Here is a 21,701-nt window from a genome sequence, read left to right on the forward strand (position 1 = left end):
GCCCATGACCCACGTGGGTGGGGACAAACTGGTTTGGGAATGCTGGTGGTGGTGAGCAGCACCCTTTTGGGGTGAGATCTCCGTCTTTGTCGTGGGTTTAGCACCGCTCTGCAAATAACAGAGAATGGCATCGCCTGCATTTGTGTAGTACAAAATCCTCCTTTGTTTACAGCTTCCGAGAGCAGAAGAAATCCCCCCCTCTAATAAACAGAACCAGAAACACGCCCGGATCCTCTCCATTTCCTCTACAAAAATGAGACGCTGTCTCCTCGCCCGCACCCCCGGCCTCACACCCCGCAGCGCACGTGGCTCCCGAGTGAGAACAGCCTTTGTGCCCAGCCTTTGTTTATTGCCCCGGCCATCCCGAGGAGAGATCCCACAGACAAGGGCAGTTTATTCCTCTTCCCTGATAAAGGCTCATTCATCCTCCCGAGGGGGCTCGCCGTCATCTCTGGAGAGCTCCGCAGCGAGGTTTCTGGGTTGTTTTCACCCTGGTGCCAGTTTTGGGAGAGGGTTTGAGTAAAAAAGTGCAGAATGCAAGAGAATATTAAAGGAGTTTGGTTCCCAAATTATTTCTTTCAGCTGTTTCTGCTGTTTCTTATCAATAATCTGGAGGTATCTGTGGGGCATCACCTGAGCCAAGCACTCTCAGGTCTCTGTGTATGAATCAGGCTCCCTACTCATCCCCTTTTGAGGGATCCTACAGCATTTGGGTTGGATATATGCATCCTCTAACTTGGAAAATAAATAATATTATCCCTTGGGTACAATTCCTGGGTTCTCGTGGACAATACTGAACACAAGCCCAGACCTGAAGAAGTACTTGTGCACCTGGAAGATCCCCCGATTTCTCCAAATAGATCAATAGTCCTAATAAAAACTGTTGCCTCTCCATACAAACCTTTGGACCCTTATCTAGTATTTTCCATAAACCTGGCATGTTCTCAGCCAGCCCAGCTCTGCCGATTTACAGTGACCCTGTTTTTGCCCCAAAACGAGCAAACACTGATTTATTTCTGTCAGAGCACCAGAGCCATAAATACATTTCCCAACGCAGATGATTTCCTTCCCCATCACAGGTCAGAACAGGATATTCATGATGCTGTAAATTCTTCAGAGTAGCAATCTGGCTGTAATATTTATCTGCAGTGAATCCAGCCCCCTTTTTGAGCTCTGATGCATAAATCAACACCCCTCACAACACCTAATGCCTCTGTTTCCCAGCCCGGGCAGCAGTGGGGTGAAGGTTTGGTGGTGAATGGTCCAAGTTAGAAGGTTCTGGTGGGCAGCACGGGCAGCTGGAGGTGTTACCTCGCTGGACATCACTAAATCCCCTTCTCCCACCTCTGGTGCCTGTGGACACCCCTCAGTGAGAGGCTGGGGCAGCTGCTGTGTTGGGAAATCACAATGACCCAAAGGATGTGGGTCTGTTCTGCAGATGTCCCAGAAAAACCTAATAACCTCGATTCTGCCTGCGGGATTAAAAATACTTCCCTGCCTTCAAATGTGCCACTTTGTTAATTCCTGTGGCCTGGAAGAAGAGTCTTTCTCTTCGCATTTTCTTGCCTTCCCTGTTACGTCTTGTCAATGCCTTGTGACACCGTGAGGGAAGGCAGGAAATTCTCCGTGACTTGGAGCTTTGCTTGGGTTAACTGCTGACTGCTCCAAAAATGGATCCAGAAATCCTCACCCCTCGTTTCCTGCCTTGTAGGGCCATGTGCCCCTACCCTTGTGCCTTTTCCCTCCATGTCTCCTTGCTTGGAGTGATGGAGATGCCCAGGGAAGGGGATGCCCAGCATGGGAGATGCGTGGTGCAGGTGTCCCAGCCTGTCCCCCCACCAAGGGTTGTCACCACAGGTGCCACACCTTACACCAACAGTGACTCGACCTCTTGGTGTCTTCAGCTGGTGGGTGGCAAAGCTGTGAAGACCAGGGGACACAGGCTGGCATTCCCCAGGGCTGGTGTGTGGGCTGGGATGGGTCCCATCCTTGGGATGCTGCCCAGGATCCTGCACAGCCCCAAGTCCCACTGCCCAGGCAGCTGCTGCTTGGATTGCCCTGAGGAAGGGCTGCCTGCCCAGGGGAGCAGTTTTGTGACTCTTGCAGTTATCTTGATGGAAAAACAAGCTTGGTTGGAGGAAACCTCTGCCTTCAGTGTCCCCTTCCCTGAGGTTGCAGGACAGCGGTGCCTTCATGTCCTCCCTGCCTGATGCCTTCCTTGGCCAGACTGCCTGTCCCCAACACCCCAGTGCACCCTGGCCCCTTTCCCACAGTGTTGCCCTGAGCCTGGCTGAGTGACACAGCGAGGGACACATCCCAAGAGCAGCCCAAGGGTGTCCCCTCTCCCCCTGCACCTCCCCAGCCCCCCCACGGTGCAGCCTTGGCCCCTCCACCCTGACCTGCACCAGGGCTGGTCCAACCCAAGGAAGGACCCCACAGCCAACAGCTGGGTGAGCTCAGGGGTTCACCAACCCTCCCCAAAACACCCCAGAGCCAGGAGGCTGCCTCACCTGAGGCAGGAGGCGATGGAGGGGCCATGGCTGGTGGGGCTGATGCCAGACCGAGGGTGCTTTGCTGGGAGTTTCCTTCCCCCTGCCCGTGGAGCTGCAGCGCTTTGTACCCAGCCCCGGCCTTTCATCTCAGCCTTTCAAAGCACTTTCCAAGCCCAAATTAATTCTGCTGCAGCAGCTGCCCTCCCGTGCTGTTTAGCATAAGCCCTGCCACGAAGCAGGGCTGCCCCTACCCCTCGGGGCTTCCAGGAATGATTTTCCCTGGAACCAGCTCAAGCTACCGAGAAGGGATGGGAGAGCAGCACCCCGTGCCTCCCACTCTCCCCTTATTCCCAATACCCACTAAGAACTGCAGCAATGCCCATGCCATGGCACCCTCTGCTTGGACAATCCCCTCTCAGCCTTCTTCCCTGCCCTCGGGAAGATGCTCCCACATAAGACATGTTCCCATGGGAAGCCTGAATGCTCTGGGGTGTCCGGGCTGTCATAACTCGCCCTGGGTGCTGGTGGGGAGCCGGGGGGACCTGGGATGCAGGATCCCAGCAGGAAGGTGGGCCAAGACCAGGCGGGCATGCTGCTTGCCTGTGAGGCATTAATAATTAAGCAGGCTCGTCAGGCTCAGATGGCAGCTCTTATTTAAGGAGCCGATATAAATACCGCCCAGACGGCACTTACGGAGCACCTAAAAAAAGCCCTGCCTGTCTCGGTCCCTCCAAAAGCAGCTCTGAGCTCTGCGGGGCTGGTAGGCAGCACCAGCAAGGTGGTCGCCAGCCTCCTGTGGGGACAGGGCTGCCCCGGACTCTGAGCCTGAGAGGTGGCTGCGTCTGGGGCCAATACTCGGGGCACAGCCCGTGCCTCGGTTTCCCTCTGCAGCAGGGACCTGCCTCAACCTTTCTCCTGTGCAGTAGCAGGGGACCCAGTGCAGGGCTGGATGCTCAGCTCTGTGTCCTGGGTTGGTGGCATTGGGTGGGAGCTTGGGGGGATCTCTGCCCACCTCCCACCCCACTCCACCCGAGCCAGGGGAAAGCTGCCCCGTGTTCCAGTGGCTGCCAAGTGCCCTTTTGTGTTTGTGCTGGCGGCGAGTGACCCCCTGGCGCCGCTGTCCCCCATGCCACAGCTACTCAGGGACACCCCTCCTGCACTGGGGCCGGGGACACTCATCCCCCAAGGGCAGCTCAGTCCTCCCTGCCCAGGAGCTCCAGGACCCCCATCCTAGAGCAGCCCCATCCCTGAAGAAGAGCAGGGGGCTGGGGAGGGGCGAGCAGGGCTGGAAACACCGATACAGCCATGCCCAGGGGAGCAGCGGGACCCCCCTACCTGGACATCACCCCCCCCATCAGCATCCTGGCCCCGGGAGGAGGCGAGGAGCCGGAGGCGGGAGGGACAGGGCTGTCACAGGGAGCCGCTTGCTGCAGTCCTGCTCGCAGGCTCTGCAGCGTGACTCAGCACAGCCTCACCGCTCCCAGCCCCACCGCCGCGGCCTCTTCCCCCAGCCCGGGGGGAACACACGATCCCCGCCTTCCCCCCGCCCTGCCACAGCCCCTGTCACGCCAGAGCCACCCCGTGGTCCCACTCCTCGCTGTCTATCCCCACCCCAGGACCACCAGCGGCTCCTCCAGCCCCAGGATGGGCAGGGACCCCCCCCTCCAGGGGCAAGTCGGGGCTCCGAGCAGGGTGGGGGTGAGTCTGCAAGCGCCCATCACCTCTGCTGTGCCCATGGATCCATCTGGATCTGGCCCTATGGGTCTTCCCGACCAAAGCCCCCGATGCGATCAGGGGAGCTGAGCACCAACTCCTGCTATGGCACCTCTGCAGGAGGTGAGAGAAAAGATTTGGGGTGTTTTTTCCTGGGGGATGGGACCGAAAGAGATGTCAGGTCACATGGTTTTTAAAAGGATTTTTTGAGCCCCAGTTTTGAGGTGTTTGGAGCCTGTCAGGATCAGCTTGTCCCAGCATTTCTGTGCACATCCCCTCTGGCCATAACCTGGAAGTTACCGGGAGGCGAGGAAGGTGGGCAGAGAAACCAAACAGCGCTGGGCAGGGGGACCGAGCACCCCAGCTGTCCCCTCTGACGGTCCCCACATCCCCAGGCTCAAGGGCACCGCACGGCAGAACCCCACCGTCTGTGCTGTGCCCTGGGGACAGGCGTGTCCGTCCACTGTCTCAGCAGCCCATCCACACCCCCCCATCGCTGCCATGGGGCCAACTGGGCGTTTGGGGCTGTGCAGCTGGGGCACCGCGGTGGCTGCATCGGCAGAGCCGATTAAACCAAGCGCCCAGCTGGCAGCAGAGCACCCAGGAATAACCGGACCCCCTCTCCCAGCCGCAGGGCAGCCCCTGGCCCACGGCATCGCCCTGGGAAGCGCGGCTGGCAGACAATCCCTCTCCTGCCTCTCTCCAAACGCGAGCGGTGGCAGCGAGGCGGCAGCGAGTTGGCTTTCGCCAGCGCTCGGCAGCCCACGTGGGGAGGCTCCTGCCAGGGGAGCGACATAAAATTAAATATGAAAGCAAAAAAAAAAAAAAAAAAAAAAGAAAAAAAGAAAGAAAAAAAGGAGGCAGAGAGGATGAAATGATGGATGGGAGGATTTGCAGCCGTGGCCGTTTGTCCTGGCGGAGGGAGCCCTGCTGCAGGCGCAGGGAAGCTGGCGGTGCCCGTGGGCCGTGGCAGCGCAGCCCCCGGCACGGCACGGCACGGCACGGCACGACACAGCGTGGGGAGCAGCCGTCCCCGCGGTCCCCCCGCCGCCCCGCTGCCTTTGCCAGCCGACTAATTGCGCCAGTGACTTTGCAGTTCCCAAAATAGCTCCTGGCTCCGGCGGGTGACGTCAGCGGGAGCCGCGGCGGCAGGCCCGGCAGGAGCGGGGAAGGAGGACGCTGCCGGCACTGGGGTGTGGTGAGCAGCTCCTGCTCCCACCGTGGTCCCGCTGGGTGACCTTGGCACCCGGGGCCACGCTCGCAAGGGAGCAGGGCTTGTAGTGCCGCAGGAATGCCGCAGGGAGTTCAGGTCCTCGTTCATCCCATCGGAGGAGGAGGTGGTCCAAGGCTGTCCCTGCCCCGCATCCCTGCCGCGTGGGTGTCCACATTCCCGGGACCTCTGACTGTAGGGGATGGGGCAAATCTCGGTGCCCCCACGGGGTAAGGAATGCCCCTCCAGCCAGGGTAGCCGGGTCCCTGCAGCTCCCCGAGGGTGTCAAGGGGTGAGCCAGGACCACCCTCCCCGTGTCCCCCAGGGAAACTGAGGCACGTGGGGGGATGCAGAGGCAGCAAGGAGGGCAGGGGAGGGCACAGTGAGCCGGGGGGCACCGTGAGCTGGAGAACAGAGCAGAGCCCAAGGTCAGCCAGTTGGTGCTGGGAGCAGCAGAGCCAGGGATGCTCCCCGGCCCTGGGCTGCCTCCGGCACTGACTCACCCTGCGCCGGACAGTGCCCAGCTCCTCCGGTTACAGGCACAGGCGGGATTGCCTTAACGGGGCACGGCGGTGGCAGGGCTGGCCCAGCCCGGGAAGGGCACCCCTAGGACCGGGCACTGACCCACGGGCCCCTCCTGCCATCCCTGCAGTCTGCAGCCTCCCCCCACAAGCAGGGCATCCTCCACCACATCCCAGCCAGAAGCACTGCTTGTACTGGTCTCATACTGGTCCCAGAATGGATTGCCCATCTCTCCCAGCACAGCTGGGAGGGATTTAATCGTGGGTGTCACCTGCCCCCGTTCCCGGGAAGCAGAGCTCCTGAGCCACACACCAGCACCCAGCCGGAGGCCAGCTTATTATTCTAGAACGTGGCAAAGTACTTAAAGCCTCCTCCATTTCCCCTTGCTCATTTGTGCTCTTTCAGCCTGGATTAATGGGTCTCTTCTCCCTAGCACAGACTCATTCCTTATTCCTAATAGCCCATAAATCCCAGCCTCAAAATAACCCCAGCTTTTGCCTGGACCTGCTGAAATATTTATTCTCTCCTCCCTGCTACCCCCCACACCATCCCCTCTCCAGGGATGGGGAGAGGAAATAATCGATGACATCGACCGGTGTGGAGCTGCAGCTGCTCTGGGCGCCGGGAAACAGCTGACGTCGGCAAGAGGATGGGAGCTGGGCAGGAACTCGGCTTATCCCGGCTCCCACGCAGCCGCTGCAGCCTGGCTGTGGTCCCGTGGTGGGATGCGCTGGCACCCCGGGCACCCCCCGCGCTGGTACCCTGCTCCAGAGCATTCCTTGTGCTGCTGCTGAGTGCCAGGGCATCTCCTGTGCTTCTACCCTGCTCCAGAGCATTCCTTTGCTGCTGCTGAGCTCCAGGGCATCTCCTGTGCTTCTACCCTGTTCCAGAGCATTCCCTGTGCTGGTACCCAGCTCCAGAGCATTCCCTGTGCTTCTACCCTGCTCCAGAGCATTCCCTCTGCTGCTGCCCTGCTCCAGAGCATTCCCTGTGCTGCTGCCCTGCTCCAGGGCATTCCCTGTGCTGGTATCCATCTCCAGAGCATTCCCTGTGCTGGTACCCAGCTCCAGAGCATCCCCTGTGCTGCTGCCGTGCTGCAGAGCCAGGGCATCCTCCATCCCCCTGTTCCTTGCCCCAGGGCATCCCTATGCTGGTACCCTGCTCCCACCCTGCCTGCCACTCCCAGAGGAGCAGGAGATGATGCCCAGCTTGGCTGTGGAGTGTCTGGGGGGATCCCTGTGGATCCCAGCCCATCCCGAGCTGGCTGCAGGAGAAAACGCTGGAAGACGAGGGAGGCAGCTGCTGCCTTTCCCGGCTGGAAACCCTTTGCTTGCCGGATTGTCGGCTGTGAAAGGGAGAAACTCCGGATACCAGGATCTGCTCTTCCCAGCTCACAGCCAAGAAGAGCAGGGTGTGGGGTAACACCAAAAACCAGCCTGGCTTTGCCAGCTCAAGGCACAGTCCCCAAGAAAAACAGGGAAAACCCATCCAGCCTTTCTTATCTTCCTCCCTGTGACACCCCAAGAGGCAGCAGCTCCCAGAGCAGCTCCTGGCCACCAGCCCCACTCCCATCTCCCACAGCCAAAGGGAGGGGCCGGCAAAGCTGGAGGAGCCCATGGCACCCTCTGAGCCATCCCCAGCTGCCATGAGCTGCAGACATGGCCTGGGAGCTGCTGGGGACAGCTCTGTCCCCCTCCTGCTCCCAGCAGGACCCAGACATTGCCCAGCTGTCCTGGAGGCAGGAGGCGAGACGGGAAGTGAGGGGGCAGTGGAGCGTGCAGGACCTGGGAGCACAGGGAAAGGAGGATTTTGTTCACACACCACCTCCCTGCCCTCTCCCAGGGCCCCAGCAAGCCCTTGTCCAGCTGTGCTGCCACAGCCTGCCTGGAAGATGCTTCCATGCCTCAGTTTCCCCACTGATGGAAATCTGGACTGGTACAAAGTGCTGGGAAAGCTCTGTCCATGGGAAGTGGAAGAGAAGCAGCCAACAGGAGCCTGAGCATGGGGCCAGGGCCACCCCACAGCCCACGTGACTGCCAAATCCCACCGGGAACAAACCCAAAGCTGGATCCAACCTCACCCCTGAGCCTGGTGGCATCAGGGTTCCCCAGAGCGGGGGTGGGGAAAGGTTCAAGCTGAGCTCTCAGCTGGGTAGGAATCAAGGGCTGCTTAAGGGTCAGCAAGGGATTTGGGGCAATTTTTGGCAGCAAGAACTGAGCTCTCTCCCCCAGGTTTGGGGCATCTCCTCTTCCCCAGGCATTTGCTTCTACGCAGGGCTTTGAGAGGATGACAGGAAAACAAGTCAGCTCTCAGAGCACTTTCAAAGGGCTTTTATTTATTCACAAAACAAACCCAAACACATATAAGAAAAAAAAGGGAAAACCAAAAAACCCAACCCAGGAATATGCACAGTCTATTATTAACAAAATAATTGCACAGAGTAGTGAGCTCTGTGCCACTGCACAAGCCCTTCCCCACTCTTGAACCCTATCCATGAGAACACGGAGATCATTTTCCCAGTGTCCCAGTAGGAATCAAACACTTGGTGGTGAAGGCGACTGGTGCTGCAGGCTGGGTCTTTCCACCTGAGCTGGGAGGAAAACAGCCTTTATACCCCAAAGGCACAGCACTGGGGAAGGAGCAGGCTCCTGGGTCCCTTTCCTTGCTCTGGGAAGGGATTTGGGGTCTTCCCTATGGTTTTCCATCTGCTTGTGTCCTGTGTGCCAACCCCCTCCCTGCCCTGGGCACCTCAGAGCATGGAGCTTTTGGGACAGAGCAGCCAAAGCCAGCACGTCTGTATGGCACAGGATGGGGGGACTGCAGGGAGCCCCATCCTTTCCCACTCCCCAGGGGATTTTTTGGGCATGGACTGGCTGTGCTGAAGCCTGCCAGGAAGGGAAATCTCATCCTAGCTCTCCTAAACCCCACAGTGTTTGCAGAAGAAACAGGTGAAACAGGCACAAGGATTGCAGACGGCGTGAGATCCAACGCCTGCATTTCTGCTGCATGGAAATGGGGGAGGAATTGGTATTTCTGATAACAAAATGGGAAGAAAAAGCTGGTATTGGGATTGCTGGAGGGCTTGCAAAGCAAATTGCAGAACAGCAGCAACTTACTGCAGAGCCACTGGAGCATCCTGGTGTGATTTCAGCCCCCTTTTTACATTTTCTGAGTATAATTTAACGTCATTTTCACAGCAGAAAATCCATTTTTCTCTCCTCATTTCTTAAAAGAAATGGCTGAAACCAACCAGATTTCACACCACAGGCAGTTTTGTTTTTCCAAGGGGCAGTCCGGGGGTGGGTGGGGAGGAAACTTCAGCCGCTATTTCAGGAGCTGAGGAGAACCCAGTTCTCACCCAGCTCTTCCCATCCTCGGAGCCCAAACACCCACAGGGCACCCAGCCAGTGCAGGGAGCATGTCCAGACCAGCAGCCAAGGCTCTGCCCTCTCTGTGGCCTTGCCACCAGCTCCCTCCAGCATCCCTGTCCCCCCTTACCTGCGGAAGGGTCATAGGATGGCACAGACAGCACCGGCATCCTCGGAGTGGTCGCAGTTGTGGACGTCCCAGCGGATGTGAGAGCAGCGCAGCAGCGAGGGCTCGTGGCCCTTGCACTTGAGGTTGTCGAGGAAGATGTAGCCGGTGCCTTGGCCGTAGCGTGCCTCCCCCCAGGCCGCCAGGGCGTGGCCACAGCCCAGCTGCCTGCACACCACCTTGGCGTCCCGCAGGTCCCAGGCGTCGTCACACACCGTCCCCCACTGGGACAGGTAGAACACCTCCACGCGCCCCTCGCACCGGTGGCTGCCGTTCACCAGGCGCAGGGACCCTGCGGAGGGGAGGGGGTGAGGCAGCCCCTGCCCGTGCCCGCCCCAGCGCTGTGTCCCCCTCTCCCTGCCTGTCCTGGGACAGCTCTGGTCTCTCTGAGGTTCAGAGCTCCCCCACTGCCTTTGCACGGGCAGGAGCAGGGCGATGGCCACTGGCCAGCATTGGAGCTGGGGGTGACCCTCAGAGCGTCGTGGTGGATGTTAAGTTGGAGGAACAGACAATAATCTCTGTTCCGGCTCAGCCCCTTTGGTCCATCACCTCCTCCCCTGCCCTGAGGTCCATCGCCCAATGTCCATCACCTCTGCCTGAACCAGCCTTGTGAGCACCAGGAGAGGCCATGACTTAACATTGCCAGCAGTCTTTCCCCCTCCTGTGAGCCGCTCCAGGCACTGCCAAATCTTGTGCCTCTGCCTGAGCCACTTTTTTCCACCCTGTGCCAGCATGGAGCATCCCCAGGGCTGACAGTGTGTCCCCAGGTGACACCCCAGTACCTACCCTCCTTGGGATGAGTCGGGGCCAACGTGGTGGTTGTAGCAGTGGCTTCTTGGAAATGGTCTTCAGTGTCACCAGCACCTGGTGCAGTGGAGGGGAGGTGGGAAAAGTGACTCAAGGGACAGGGTCGGGTCAGAGCCCCCCAGCCGTGGTGTGGGATGGCGGGGGATGGGTTTAGGGATGTGGTGTGGGATGGCGGGGGATGGGTTTAGGGATGTGGTGTGGGATGGCTGGGGATGGCTGCAGGGGTGTGGGGTGGGATGTGCAGCCACTGTGCACAAATGGAGACCAGAGGGGGTGCTCACACTCCACTGCACCGACTGCCACTGCTGTCCCCATGTGCAGGAGAAACCCCGTGGTCTGGGGGCTCATTATTCACCTACCACCCCATTTGGGGGACCCCATTTCCCACAGCCAGCCTGAGCACTGCCAAAATCCTCCCTACACCCATTCTCTCCTTGACTTTCCCACTGAGCTGGGCTTCACCGGCAACCTGCTGACCCCCTCCTGCCAGCTCCCACCGTCACCTCGGCAGATGACCCCGGCGTCCTCGTGGTGGCCGCAGTTGTGCTGTCCCCAGCCCAGGTGGAAGCAGTCGGCCAGGCGCGCCTCGCCGCCGCTGCAGCCCACGTTGTCCAGCAGCACGGGCCCGCTGCCGTAGCCGAAGGAGCCGAGCACGGTGGCGGCGAGGGCGGTGCCGCAGCCCAGCTGCCGGCAAACCACCTGGGCGTCGGGGAAGTCCCAGTCGTCGTCGCAGACGGTGCCCCAGGTGCCGCGGTGCCGCACCTCCACCCGCCCGCGGCAGCTCCCGTTCCCGTTCGCCAGCCGCAAGCCGCCACCTGCGTGGCACGACGCCGGGGGGACCAGGGCTCCACAGGGGGTCCGGTGTCCCCTGCTGACCCTCCAAGGGCGTGGGGTGAGCCCCCGGTTTCTGGGGGAACCCCTGGGGACGTGGGAGCAACCCCTTGGGGATGTGGGGTAAAAACTTGTGGGCATGGGGTGAGCCTCTGGGTTATGGGGTAACGCCTGGAGAGCGCAGGATGAACTGTGGGGATGTCAGCTGAGCCCCTGGGGACACAGGGTGAGTCCTGGTGCTGTGGGGTGACGCTGGGTACGTGGGGTGATTCCCGAGCAGCATGGGGTGGGCACCGTGAGCACGAAGCAATCCCTGGAGATGTGGGACGAACCTCTGAGCGGCATGGGGTGAACACCGTGGGAGCATGGAGTAAACCCTGGGCATGTGGGGTGAGCCCTGAGGATGTGAGATAATTCCTGAGGCATGGATTGAGCACTTGGAACATGGGGTGACCTTTGGGGACATGGGAGGAGCTCTGGGGATGTAGAGTGACTCCCCCAGGGATGTGAAGCCCCGTGCAGGACTAGCAGCAGCTGCACACTTACTTTCCTGCTCAACGGTCAGGAGCGCGGTGGTGACCACCTCGGTGGCCTGGGAGGGCTGGTCCCTGCTGTCTGTCACTGCTGGGACAAGTGTGGGGACACGTGGGCATTGAGAGGTCCACATCCAGCACCTGCTGCCCCTGCTCCACCAACCTCCTGGTTGGTGCCAGCATCCACCAGCACCATGGCTGCCCCCTGGCAAGACCCTGCCACGGGCAATGTCACCTCCCGAGCATCATCCATGCATGGCAGGACCCCGGGGTGGTCAGGCTGGGTCACGAGAGGGCACAGAGGGCACAGCTTCCCCCACAGATGGGCGACTGCCAACCTCCTTACCTGTGGCCGTGGCTGTGAGCGTCTCCTCGGAGCCCAGGGCCACCGAGGTGGTGAAGGATGTAATGGTGGATGTGTCCAGTCCTGTGGTGACACAGAAGGATAGAGGTGGCACCTGGGAGATTTCATCACCAGGATCCATTACCTTTCATGCTTCATTATCCCCTGCCCCTCTGAGCAAGGTCTGGGTGTGGTGGTGCCACCGACTGTGTGCCCAGAGGAGGTGCCACAGGGGATGGGGATGTTTAGGGAGGAAAGGACCAGCCTGAAAAATTGTCCCTTTTGTCCTACACCATCCCCTTTGTCTGTTAATAGTGGGAAAGGGAAAGCACTGGCACTTAGTGCTCCTGTCATTAGCCATGATAATGAGGGAATTCAGGGGGATTATTAACATTATGAACAGTAATCAGTGGAGAATGGCAGGAATACATCATTTCAGGAGGGGAAGGGGAGGCAGGCTGGGCCTGGCGCTGTGCCCGGCCCCTGGCAGCCCCTCCCTCCTTCCGGACACGGGCAGCTTGTTTTCCAGCCAGCAGAGCAGGGAAATGGCAGAGGGAAATGGCAGCATGACAGATGCATTTCCCCTTCAAGTCACCACCCTGGCTGTGCTCCAGGCTCCTGGCATGGGGTTGCTACTCCAGAGAACCAGGATGAGGGCGGATAAGGAGCAAGGATGCACCTACAGCGCAGAGCCCAGTCCCTGCCCAACCTTGGGTACCTCAGCATCTCTCTGAGGCCTGTTCTGCTTGGAGACCAGGATGTCCCTGGGTTTTTCCCCACCCCGAGGGTGATGCCCAGCCCAGCACCTGTGCAGATGACCCCAGCATCCTCGTGGTGGCCGCAGTTGTGGATGCCCCAGCCCAGGCTGTAGCAGGCAGACAAGAAGGGCTCGCTGCCGTCGCAGTTGACATTGTCCAGGAGGATATGTCCTGTTCCATAGCCAAAATAAGCATTGCTCTTGTAATCCAGGGCTTGCCCACAGCCCAGCTGCTTGCAGACCACGCTGGCATCGCTCAGGCCCCAGTCGTCGTCGCAGACGGTGCCCCAGTTCCCGCGGTAGAAGATCTCCACCCGGCCCTGGCAGGTGTCGGGGCCGCTCACCAGGCGGATGCTGCCGTCACCTGGAGGGTGGCAGCATGAGGTGAGAAGGATGTGGTGTCCCTGCGCGTGGCACAGCGATGCCACCGTGCCCAGACCCTGCCGTGCCCGTGGTGGCAAAGAAAATGAGTGAGAAAAAGCAGGGAAGGGCGAAGCTTTAAAGCAATGGGGCTTGGGAGCCTTGGGAACCTCTGGGGTAGGGTGTAGCCATGGCCAGCACAGTGATGGGGTTTGGGGGTCTGCACCTCAGGGCTGGAGGGTTGGGAGGCTTCAAGAGGGGCAGCTGGTGACAGTAGGGGACACTGCCCTCAGGTGCAATGACAGCTGAGCAGCTTACTTTCCCCATCCTGTACCGAGGCCATGAGGGTCCTGGTGGTCGGTCCTTCGCTGACTTGAGTGGGCGAGAACTCTGCAAAGGGAAGCAGAGAGGTGGCACCTGCTGCTGCTCCACCCCGAAGCCAGAGGGATCCCTCCCCACCCCACTGCTCCAGGAGGGTCTGCACCAAAACAGCCCCAGCTGGGAAATAGAGGGGTTTGAAGCTGCACCTCCCTGCCCAGAGCTCTTTGCCAACGCCTCCAGCCTCTCTTCTTCCCTCAGACCCAGCTCCCCACCTCCTTTTTCACTCCTTCCACCTCTCCTCTCCAACAATGGCATGACTCAGTTTCCTGCCCAATCCACAACCTCTGTTCTCTGGTTGCTGTTGGTACAACCTACCAGCCAACCCACCATCCCTGCCTTTCCATCCCTCCTTTACCAAGCCCTGCTTCTGCAGGACATGGGGATTCACTGAGCAGCTGCTCCAGGTCTGCACAGTCTCCCTTTCGCAGCTCGCTGATGCCTGGCTGATGAGCAAACCTTGCACAGTGAGGGAGGAATGTGTGTGGGGTACATAAGGGCCGTCACGGAGCCGTTCCACTTTCACTTGCCAAGTTCAAACACTTTCCACTGCTTTTCTCACCTTTAGGAACATCTCCTACTGAAAAGCTCAGCAATGTAAAGAAACACAAGTCAAAAGGGGAAAGAGCAGTTGGGCAGTGACTGACTCAGAGGCAGGAGCGTGGGTGGGCATGTGCTCTTTCCCCAGGGATTGTGCTGGAGAGGGCGCAAAGTCCCTGAGCTGGAGTGACAAGGAACACAAAACAGGCCGGTCACATTATGGAGCACCAGCCTGTGGAGCTGGGAGGTGACCTGGATTGAGGAGAAGGGCGAAAGGAGGATGCAGAGGATGTTTGGCTGACCCAGGTCAGAGGAACTGGCTCTGTGATAAAACTCTTGGGCTCCACCAAGGCCCCTGCAGCCTGCAAGTCTTGCACTCCACAGGAACCCCCTGCTCTCCTTGTCCCCAAAGAACCCAACCTCGTTACCATTGCAAACAACAGCCACATCCTCATAGTGGTAGCAGTTGTGGATGCCCCAGCCATGGCTCCAGCACTCGCTTAGGGCTGCCTCCCAGCCCTTGCAGTCCACGTTGTCCAGGAAGATGGGCCCACTCCCCTGGCCGAAGGTCATGGCGGCTGGGAGGGTGATGGCATGGCCACAGCCCAGCTGGCGACACACCACGTTGGCATCCACGATGTCCCAGTCATCGTCGCAGACCGTCCCCCAGGAGCTGTTGTAGAGGATCTCCACTCGCCCCTGGCACCGGCTGGGCCCGTTGGCAAGACGGATCTCTGGGAGGATGGGAACAGAGAGGTCCCTCAGCAGGCAGTGGGCCACGGGGAGCAAATCTACATCAAACTCCTGCCCCTTAAATAAAATCCTGCCCCTTCTCTGTAGCACAAGACAGTTGTTGGCTTGGTGCTGCCCACCTGCTGGTGGGACACAGGCTCCCCTTCATCTGCTGGAAGCAGTCAATGTGGAGACACAGCACATCTCAATCTGGGAATGCACCATCACCAAGGTCAGGCTGGACAGGGCTTTGGGCAGCCTGGTCTAGTGGAAGGTGTTCCCTTCCAACCTAAACCATTCTGTGGCTCTGTGGTGCTCCCATCATCTTGCCTGCTGATGGGCAAAAGCCCGGTGGGAGAAGGGAAAGGCAGACATGTGGCACCACACGTTGACATACAATAGGTGACAAGCGACAAGATGCGATTAGCAAATTCTTATTAGCCTCAGCAAATGCATCCAGAGCTGGTCCCACGTGGGAGCTGGTGGGATGGAGATGATCTCTCAAGCTGCTGGCAACGGGGAGCAGGCGTGGAAGTGCCTGGGGTCCACCACATCAAGGGAATTATTTACTTGCACGTGATGCATGGCACAGGGACAGGGATTCAGCAGGAGGTGGCAAAACACTCCTCTCAGGATAATTAGTGGAATCGGGATAGTAAAGGATCTTTATTTCCTTTCTGTAAAAGAAGTTTAGCTTCTTCTTGCTGCTTTTTGTTCCAAACCAGTATCTTTCCTTCTTTAAATTCCCCAAATCCCTTCTTTTGCCTAAAAATGCATTTTTCAACTACAAAACTTCCTGGAGGAAAGTGACTTTAGGAGAAGAATCTCACCTGGGAATGGCAACAGCTCGGGCTCAGAGGTGGTGCCTGCAAGGGAGAAGAGAAGGGATCAGGTCTCCCCAGAGAGGAGGAGATGAAACTCGGAGAGTGATGGCAGCAGGGATGGGATGGGTGTGGTGGGGACTGGCAGGACTCAGCAGCCCTTGGACCCTCCCCTTTCCTTCAAAGTCCTGGTGTTTTTAGGGGAAAAAATGATCACCCTTCCCCAGGGCATCACTTAATCTACTTCACAGGTGGGGAAACTGAGGCAGCATATGAGTGACTGTGACTGTGGTGGTGCTTGAAGCACAGGGTGACACATGTGTGACCCTGATGAGCCCAGTGGCCAGCAGAAGCCACCCCAGGTGGGTCCTGTCTTGGGCCAGGTCTTGAGGACTTTTGTGTCCATCCTTGGTTCCATTGCTGCCTTGCTGTGAGCCCTGGGCAGCTCCTGCATTCTCCTGCTCCACCACCCCCATGGAAAACCTGTGTGGTGAGATGGGAACAAGGAAAATCAATCCTGCCTAGCTTGAGAAACCCAGTGGAGATGTCCTGATGGAAGATGCTGTACCCTAAGTGCATTTTCATCTTTCTTTATTTTCCCCAACAAAATCCACTTTTTGGAAGCTCCATAATGACATGCAAGTACCAACACACCCACTGACGGGGTGCAGCCACCTTAGGGGGTGAACAAACATCATCCAGAGGGAGGTGAACACTTGAAGGATGCAGGATGTGTCCTCATCTCTGGACCCCCCTCCCACAGTCTGGGCATTATTTAGCCACAAAATCCCTCTCAGCCCCAGTGCTGAGTGATGTGGGATCCCCCCTGGAATGCTGCCAGCATGGGTCACTGAGGGCTCCAGCTGGTCCAGGAGGTCACAGGAACACGATAATGACGCCCTGGGGGATAGTGGATGGGGATGGGTGGCTGGACCTTTTGTACCTCTCAGTTCACAAAGTCTTGGCCGATGCTGGAGCCCAGCACAGATCTTGAGCATCCGAGGTGTCCTGGGCTTGAGGCTCTCCCTGCACAACCCTCTCCCATAGGTGACACCTTCCAAAATCCTTCCAAACCTAGTGGAAGGTGTCCCTGCCCATGGCAGGGGGTTTGGAACGATACAAGCCTTAAGGTCCCTTCCAACCCAAACCATTCTGTGATTCTGTGATGCCTCCATGCTAATTACAGCACCCAAGGGCTGATCAACACCCGTGGTGCCTCTGTGGCCTCTTGTCCTCCCACTGCCTTGGACCAGCCCTGTCCTGCTTCACGCTCAGCCTACGAGCAGTGACGGGAAGGTCAATCCCAGCCGCTCCGGAGGCGGATGTCACCGCCGTGAGAAGCAGCGTGAGCCTGGGGGGACAGGGGAGCAGATGAACCCACCTCCCTTTTCCTTGCTAGGACGTTGCCTGGGAGACCATTAAGTCAGCCAGAAATCAGGGCTGTCAAAGAAAGACCTAGAAGCCCCAAGAGAAAGGAGAATAAGGCAACTGTCTGGCTGTATCCATGACTTAGCAGGGATACTGGGATGAAGAGCAGCATTCGGGGAGCTCCAGCGTGGTCGGGTGCTGCTGCCCTATCCAGCTGGACCAGGCATGGAAAGGGATGCTGTGATTCCAGCAGGACCTGGGGATTAAACAGGTGAGACCATGGGAGCAGAGAGGCTCTGCAGGAGAGGACAGGGAAGGATACAGCAGCCCCGTGGGTTGGATAACAGGAGAGAGGTAATTCAGCTCACCTCTGCACCAAAAATGTGGAGGTGTGAGGGTTTCTAGGAAGAGTGTTTGATCCTGGTTGGTATTGATTTTTAACACCTAGTCCACACTAGTGCCGAAAAAGCAGTGGATAAAAGGACATTGATAAATATTCATCTCCCTTTGAGTCAAAATCAAAGCTCTGAAATATTCATTTAAGAGTATCCTCCAGCAAAGTCAGGAGAGATCTGAAAAAAATATGCCTGGTGTGTCTACAATAATGAGGAGCGAGGGGAAAACTGTCTTTTTTGAGAAGAAATAGAGCCCTCCATGTTTCTCTGATCCAGCTTCACAAAGCCGAAAGAAAAGGGGGGAACTGCTCGAGTAAACACCGCTGCTAAACAAAACCACCGAAAGGGAGGACAAATCGCCCTTCGTTAGCGACTAATCTGTGCCCATTAATGAAGAGAACCAGGAGAGCCAGGAGATGCAGGGGACAGCGACAGAGCCACCGGGGTCCCCTCAGGGTCCCCACACCCGAGTGTGGGCACAGATGCTGCCGCAGCACCTCGAGGGAGAAGGGAAGCACCAGCTGAGGGGGTGGGAAGGTAAAACCCGATTTAACTCAGTTAGGATGTCTGACTACACCTGAATTCCCAGTTTTCTGGCTGGCTGTGCCTTGGCGCCGGTTTGTTGAGGCAGGAATGTGTTCCCTGCCGCCTGGCTGTAATTCCATGGACAGAGTCACACAGGGATAACCACGCTGCCACAGCGCTGGTGCGGACCCGCCTTCCAGAGCGGGAATGGCTTTTCCCAGATTTAAATGCTTCCCAGCTTGGCTGGACAGTGCCTGCCAGGAATGAGAAGGGGCCGTTGTCCTCAGGGGATGGGTGTTCATTCCACCTGTTTCCTTGGGCAGGACTGGTCTCACAGGTCCTGGGAGCAAGCCCAGGAGCATCCCTTGGCCATCAGCATCTTCCCATGGGTGCTGCCCACTCCGGAGCCCAAAACTGCTCTGTCCCCAGTGCTGGCAGCTGCCTGCCCCATTCCCCTGCCTGTCCTGAGTGCTGGGCTCGCCATCACACCCAGGTCACGGTGGGAGATAAGAGCTGAATTTGCTCCCTCCATCCCTGTAGGGGACACCACAATAATCCTGCTCCTGGAGAAAATCTACCTACAAATCTGAGCTGGAGAGGGATCACGGGTGCCTAAAACCCCTCCCGCTGCCCCAGGCAGGAGCTCACCGGTGGGGCTAAGGAGGAGGACGAGGAGCATGGCTGGCATCAAGGAGAGAGACAGCACCTCGATGTCCGGCACCTCGTGCCGGCTGTCTGGACAGGGACCGACTGTCATTGCTGCTTCTCAGTCCTCCTGCAGGCGAATTTCCAGAGGAGAATTCCCTGAAACATGCAGACAGCAGTGTTAGTGTGGCGGCCAGGAGAGCCTGTGATCACCAAGGGCCATGCAGGACCTGTGAACGTGTCCCTCCTCAGTATTTCCAGGAGCAGTGACCAGGAGACACGTGAAAAGGAATTCCAGCTGGGTTTATTGAGAACAAGAGATATTTTTTTGAGTGGCAAGATGAAGCTGAAGGGCCGTAATCCCACCTGTGAGCTAAAACTCAGCAATAGGGAAATGTCAGCAGAAAACGAGGAAGAGATTAAATATCTTAAGATTCCATTTCCCCCTCATTTACCACTCACTGCAAAGCCGTGGATTTCCATCTCTGTCTCACTCGCAGGCTGTTTGGGAGGGGATGGGTGCTGGTCCTGCTGGCCGGGACACCTCCGGGAGCCCAGACCGGCATCCCGGCGGTCCCAGCAGCCGGTCTGACGGCAGCGTGCGCTGGGGGAGCAGTGCCATCGTGAGGATGCTCCCGCACGCCGGCTCCAAAGCCGGGCTGTCAGGCTCAGCTAAGCGGAGCCCTAAAATTAGTCTCTCCAGCCCACACGGTGCACACCATCTCCTGAAGGGATGCACACCGACTGCTGCCGCTTCAGGCATCTGCTGGTGGTTAGAAACTTGGGAAAGGTCTTTGAAATCCACAGTATCAGTGACTAAACCCTCCTTCGCACAGAAACCCCTCATCCAGCCTTTTGCTGCTCCTGGTTTTCCCATGTGGAGGGCATTGGACGAGAAGGTGTCCACCCAGCCAAGGTCCCTCCAGACCATGGGCTGGGTGGGCTCCAGAGCCTCCAGACCAAGCCTTTGACTTCGTTGCCTGCACTAGGGAGAGATGATGGTGGACCAAAGGGTCTTGCACCAGCAGGAGGTGATGGAGCTGCAGGAAGGAGCCCGCATGGATGGGACACAGCCCCGTTCCATCTCCCTGATCTCTGCTCAGTTCGTGCTGACCAAGCCTCTGGAGGAGACTCACCAGCAGACAGACAGCTCAGTGATGGAGGCTGAAAACCAATCTACTCGCTGAGGTGGTGGCTTTCAATACTCCATTCATCCCTCCTGAAGCACCGAATAATGTCTCCTTTTGTCCCACGGGCCCTGCCCTCTCTCCAGCGGGGCAGGGCTGACAGATGGCCCCTCCGCCGCCCTGCCCCGGCCAAACCCCGGCATCGCGTCCTGCTCGCTGGGACGTTGTCATCGCCGGCCACTTTTGTACCGGAGCCAGCGCGTTCCTGCTCCCTGGCAGGGTGGCAGCAGGCATTAACCACTGCGGTGCTGTGCCATGGCCGACCCCAAAGAGGGAAAACCCAACTTTCCTTCTCCGTCTGTGCTTTTCCAACTGCTTCTCAATCCTCACCCCAACGCTCAGGATTCAGCTGCAAAGTGAACCTACTTCCTTAAACGCAGCGGTGTTGGGGTTCTTTCAGAATGCCCACAGATTAAAAACAGCGTTTAAGCCACAGTTAGTCATCGTGGCACTGTAGCAAAACACAGCATCCCTTTTAACATTGCCCAGAGAAGCTGTGGCTGCCCCATCCCTGGAAGTGTCCAAGGGCAGGTTGGACAGGGCTTGGAGCAACCTGGGATAGTGGAAGGAGTCCTGCCCGTGGCAGGGGGTGGAATGGGATGAGCTTTAAGGTCCCTTTCCAACCCAAACCATTCTATGATTCTGTGATGATTCTGTGATTTAAAGGGTTGCTGGACATGGGTTTATGGAAGTCCCTTCACACCAAGGTTTTCAAGCTGTCAGGTGTCCTGTGAAGCCAGCCCCACCATGACCCCGATGGAAGGAGCAGCAAATCCTCCATCACCCCCATCCTACACAACCACTGACCACCAGGGACGTACAAAACTCGCAGGGGAGGACCAGGGCTGTAACATGGGGCACAGAAAGTCCCTGCTTTCACCCCAAATAACACACCACAGTAGACACACCGTGCCCAGCCAGCTCTTTGCCCTCGGTGAAGACTCTCTCCTCCCACCTGGACACAGGACCCCACAGGTCCTTTCATCCCTTCTGGTCCCCTTTGTACCCCTTGGCCAGAGCTGGAGTGAACCCCCGTGCTCTATTTATCACTTCTTCCACTTTTTAACTATTCAAACAACTTCAGGAGAAATCACAGTTTTTCAGCTGCCACCACCCCACCAGATCATTATTTATAATTACAACCCTGACCTAAAAAAAAAGCATCATAAATCTACATACCTGTTTGGTATTTCCTCTCCAGTATAAAGAGGCGTGTATCGAATCCCAGGAATACCTGTCCTCTTTTGAAATAAAGGAAGGAGCTGGCTAGTGAGTTATAAAAAATTTTAAAATAATATTTGAAATTAATATTTCCGATAAGATGTGATGGGGATAAGGCAGGATTTTTTTTCTTTAGGTGAGATCTTGCTTAGTAAATTAAAAAAAAAAAAAAAAAGATAAAGAGAGAAGAAAATGGATCTCATCCATCAACGGAACAGCTCCAGCCTGTCATCTCTTCGCACTTTTGAGGCTGCTGCTGCTGGGTTACAGCAGGATGGCAGCCCTGCAACCCATCCTGGGACAGATCATTCCCAAAGCCAAGGAGAAAGAGAGGGAGCAGGAGAAGGGGGAAGAAGAAGAGGAATAAGAAGCAGAAAGAGGAGAAGAGAGGGAAGACTGCTAAGGAGACATGGCGGGGAGGGAATGGCTCGGGTTTCAGGGAGGCAGGCAAGGACACATCCTTAAATTGGGTGCTGGCAGAGCCTGGGTTACGCCTCAAGGGGAAGGAAGAAGCTTTTTCAGAGGATTTGGGCTTTTCAGCTGCTTCCCACCTCCCTCCTCGGCTGTCTGAGTGCCCACCTGGAGAGGAAGTCAGCAATAACCATCTGGCTGGAAATCCTTCTGTCGGTGTCTGAGCCAGCACTGGGATGCAGCAGGAGGGGATGGTTCTAACCTCCTTCCCTGCCTGGGAGACTTGGAGACCTGTTCCTGGGGCAAACCAGGGTCTTCCCTGCCTGTTCCTAGGCAAGAAATTACCTTTAGAGGTCCCTTTTTTCAGGATTTTTCC

At 57.7% G+C, this 21,701-nt stretch overlaps 1 protein-coding gene across 1 annotated transcript; it reads right to left on the reverse strand.

Annotated features, from left to right (window-relative positions):
* Positions 1 to 8,271: 8,271 nt before the first annotated feature.
* On the reverse strand, positions 8,272 to 21,024 carry SSC4D (scavenger receptor cysteine rich family member with 4 domains). Its single transcript, XM_048324554.1, has 12 exons — positions 20,873 to 21,024; positions 18,510 to 18,665; positions 15,583 to 15,618; positions 14,449 to 14,754; positions 13,421 to 13,492; positions 12,792 to 13,106; positions 11,989 to 12,069; positions 11,656 to 11,733; positions 10,782 to 11,093; positions 10,258 to 10,335; positions 9,436 to 9,763; positions 8,272 to 8,527 (listed from the first exon to the last, which is right to left on the reverse strand). The coding sequence occupies exons 2-11, from the start codon at positions 18,616 to 18,618 to the stop codon at positions 9,447 to 9,449; spliced, it is 1,704 nt and encodes a 567-aa protein (XP_048180511.1). The 5' UTR covers positions 18,619 to 18,665; positions 20,873 to 21,024; the 3' UTR covers positions 8,272 to 8,527; positions 9,436 to 9,446.
* Between the last annotated feature and the right edge of the window lie 677 nt (positions 21,025 to 21,701).

The sequence above is a fragment of the Corvus hawaiiensis genome, chromosome 20, assembly GCF_020740725.1.
Source record: "Corvus hawaiiensis isolate bCorHaw1 chromosome 20, bCorHaw1.pri.cur, whole genome shotgun sequence".
In the NCBI taxonomy this organism is placed as follows: Eukaryota; Metazoa; Chordata; class Aves; order Passeriformes; family Corvidae; genus Corvus; species Corvus hawaiiensis.